This window comes from Emiliania huxleyi (assembly GCF_000372725.1).
Source record: "Emiliania huxleyi CCMP1516 unplaced genomic scaffold EMIHUscaffold_8760, whole genome shotgun sequence".
Taxonomy (NCBI): Eukaryota; Haptophyta; order Isochrysidales; family Noelaerhabdaceae; genus Emiliania; species Emiliania huxleyi.
The window spans coordinates 1-1,230 of record NW_005195466.1 but is presented as its reverse complement, the minus strand read 5'-3'; the positions used below and the strand labels follow the sequence as shown (position 1 = coordinate 1,230).

The 1,230-nt window shown below is 68.0% G+C and overlaps 1 protein-coding gene across 1 annotated transcript; it reads right to left on the bottom strand.

The window, feature by feature from the left end:
- Nucleotides 1–513: 513 nt before the first annotated feature.
- On the bottom strand, nt 514–1,230 carry EMIHUDRAFT_374536 (hypothetical protein; the record flags this gene model as incomplete). Its single annotated transcript, XM_005758227.1, has 3 exons — nt 514–928; nt 1,010–1,079; nt 1,145–1,230. Coding segments are annotated over 3 exons (381 nt in total), but the record flags the coding sequence as incomplete, so codon positions are not given.

The window sequence follows — 1,230 nt, the reverse complement described above, 5'->3', positions numbered from 1 at the left end:
GGCTCTCGTGCGACTTCCACGCCGGCGGTCGCACCCTCACGATCGAGTCGGGCGACGCTCTCGTGTTCAACGGCGGCCCAGCGCACGCGGTGATGCACGGCCTCGACCGGGTGCACGAGGCCCCGAGCCTCGGCGGCGAGTCCAGGTCGCTCCCGGACGGGATGCTCGAGCAGCTCGGTGGCTGCCGCGTCTCTATTCAAGTCCGCCAGTTGTAAGGCGCGAAGCAGCGCCGCCGTGGGGGGAGAGGGGAGCTGCGCAGTACGTTGCTGGGTCGAGTGGAGTGATGCATGCTACGTTGACGCCTTGTAACGTACGCCGGGGGCCTGCGAGTAGCAATGCTGCCTGCCTTTTGCACATCCACATGTGCGTTTTCTGGAGATGTAAATGTCATAAATGGTATTACCTTTAGAAAGTGGAGAGGGCCAGGGGAGACCGCGCCCCTGGCAGGGCGGCCCTGGCCCTGCGCACATACCACATTGCTGCACAAAAAAGTCTCCTCTCTCATCTAACTCACAACACTTACACGGTCTCACGCGGCCGACGCCGGCCTTGCCCACGGCACACACTCTGCAAAATCTGCATCGTCGGCAGCGGGCGGCTGGCACTTGCGGGCCCCAGGAGTGAGGCCGCCGTCGAGTGTGTTGAGCACGTCGTCTGCGTGCAGCTCAAAGTTGGCGGTCGATCTCGCCGGCAGAAAGGGAGCGGGCACAGCTCCCGCCTGCATCGCCGACCAGTCCACCCCGGCTAGAAAGGGGTGGGCACGCACCTCGGACGCGCCGCCCGCGCCGAGCCGCGCGTCGGCGTCGGAGTGCCGGAGGGATGTGACAAAAGCCCGGCCGGCGGGCGAAGCGGTGGCCCAGGGAGCGCTAGACCGCATGCCCGACAGCGACGCGCGGCGAGGCCTCTCCTCCTCCTCCTCGCTCGCCGCCTACGGAGAGGGACGGCTCGCGCGCCTCACCGCACTCCGCCGCCCGAGGGCTGGGCTGGGCTCCTCCTCCCCGAGGCATGCCTCCGCGAGGCCGTCCTCGCTGGGAAGTGCGTCGTGAAGCAGCTGGTACAGAGTCACGCCGAGCGAGTACCTGCGGAGAGCGGGAGAGGTGAGAGGCGCTGCCGCCGCCCGCCGCACCCGCCAGTCAGACTGCGCCAGTCAAAGGTCAGCGTGTACCAGCCGCCACTGAGCGCCTCGGGCGGCATGTAGGCTCGCGTGCCCGCCTTGCCTCGCGTCTGCGC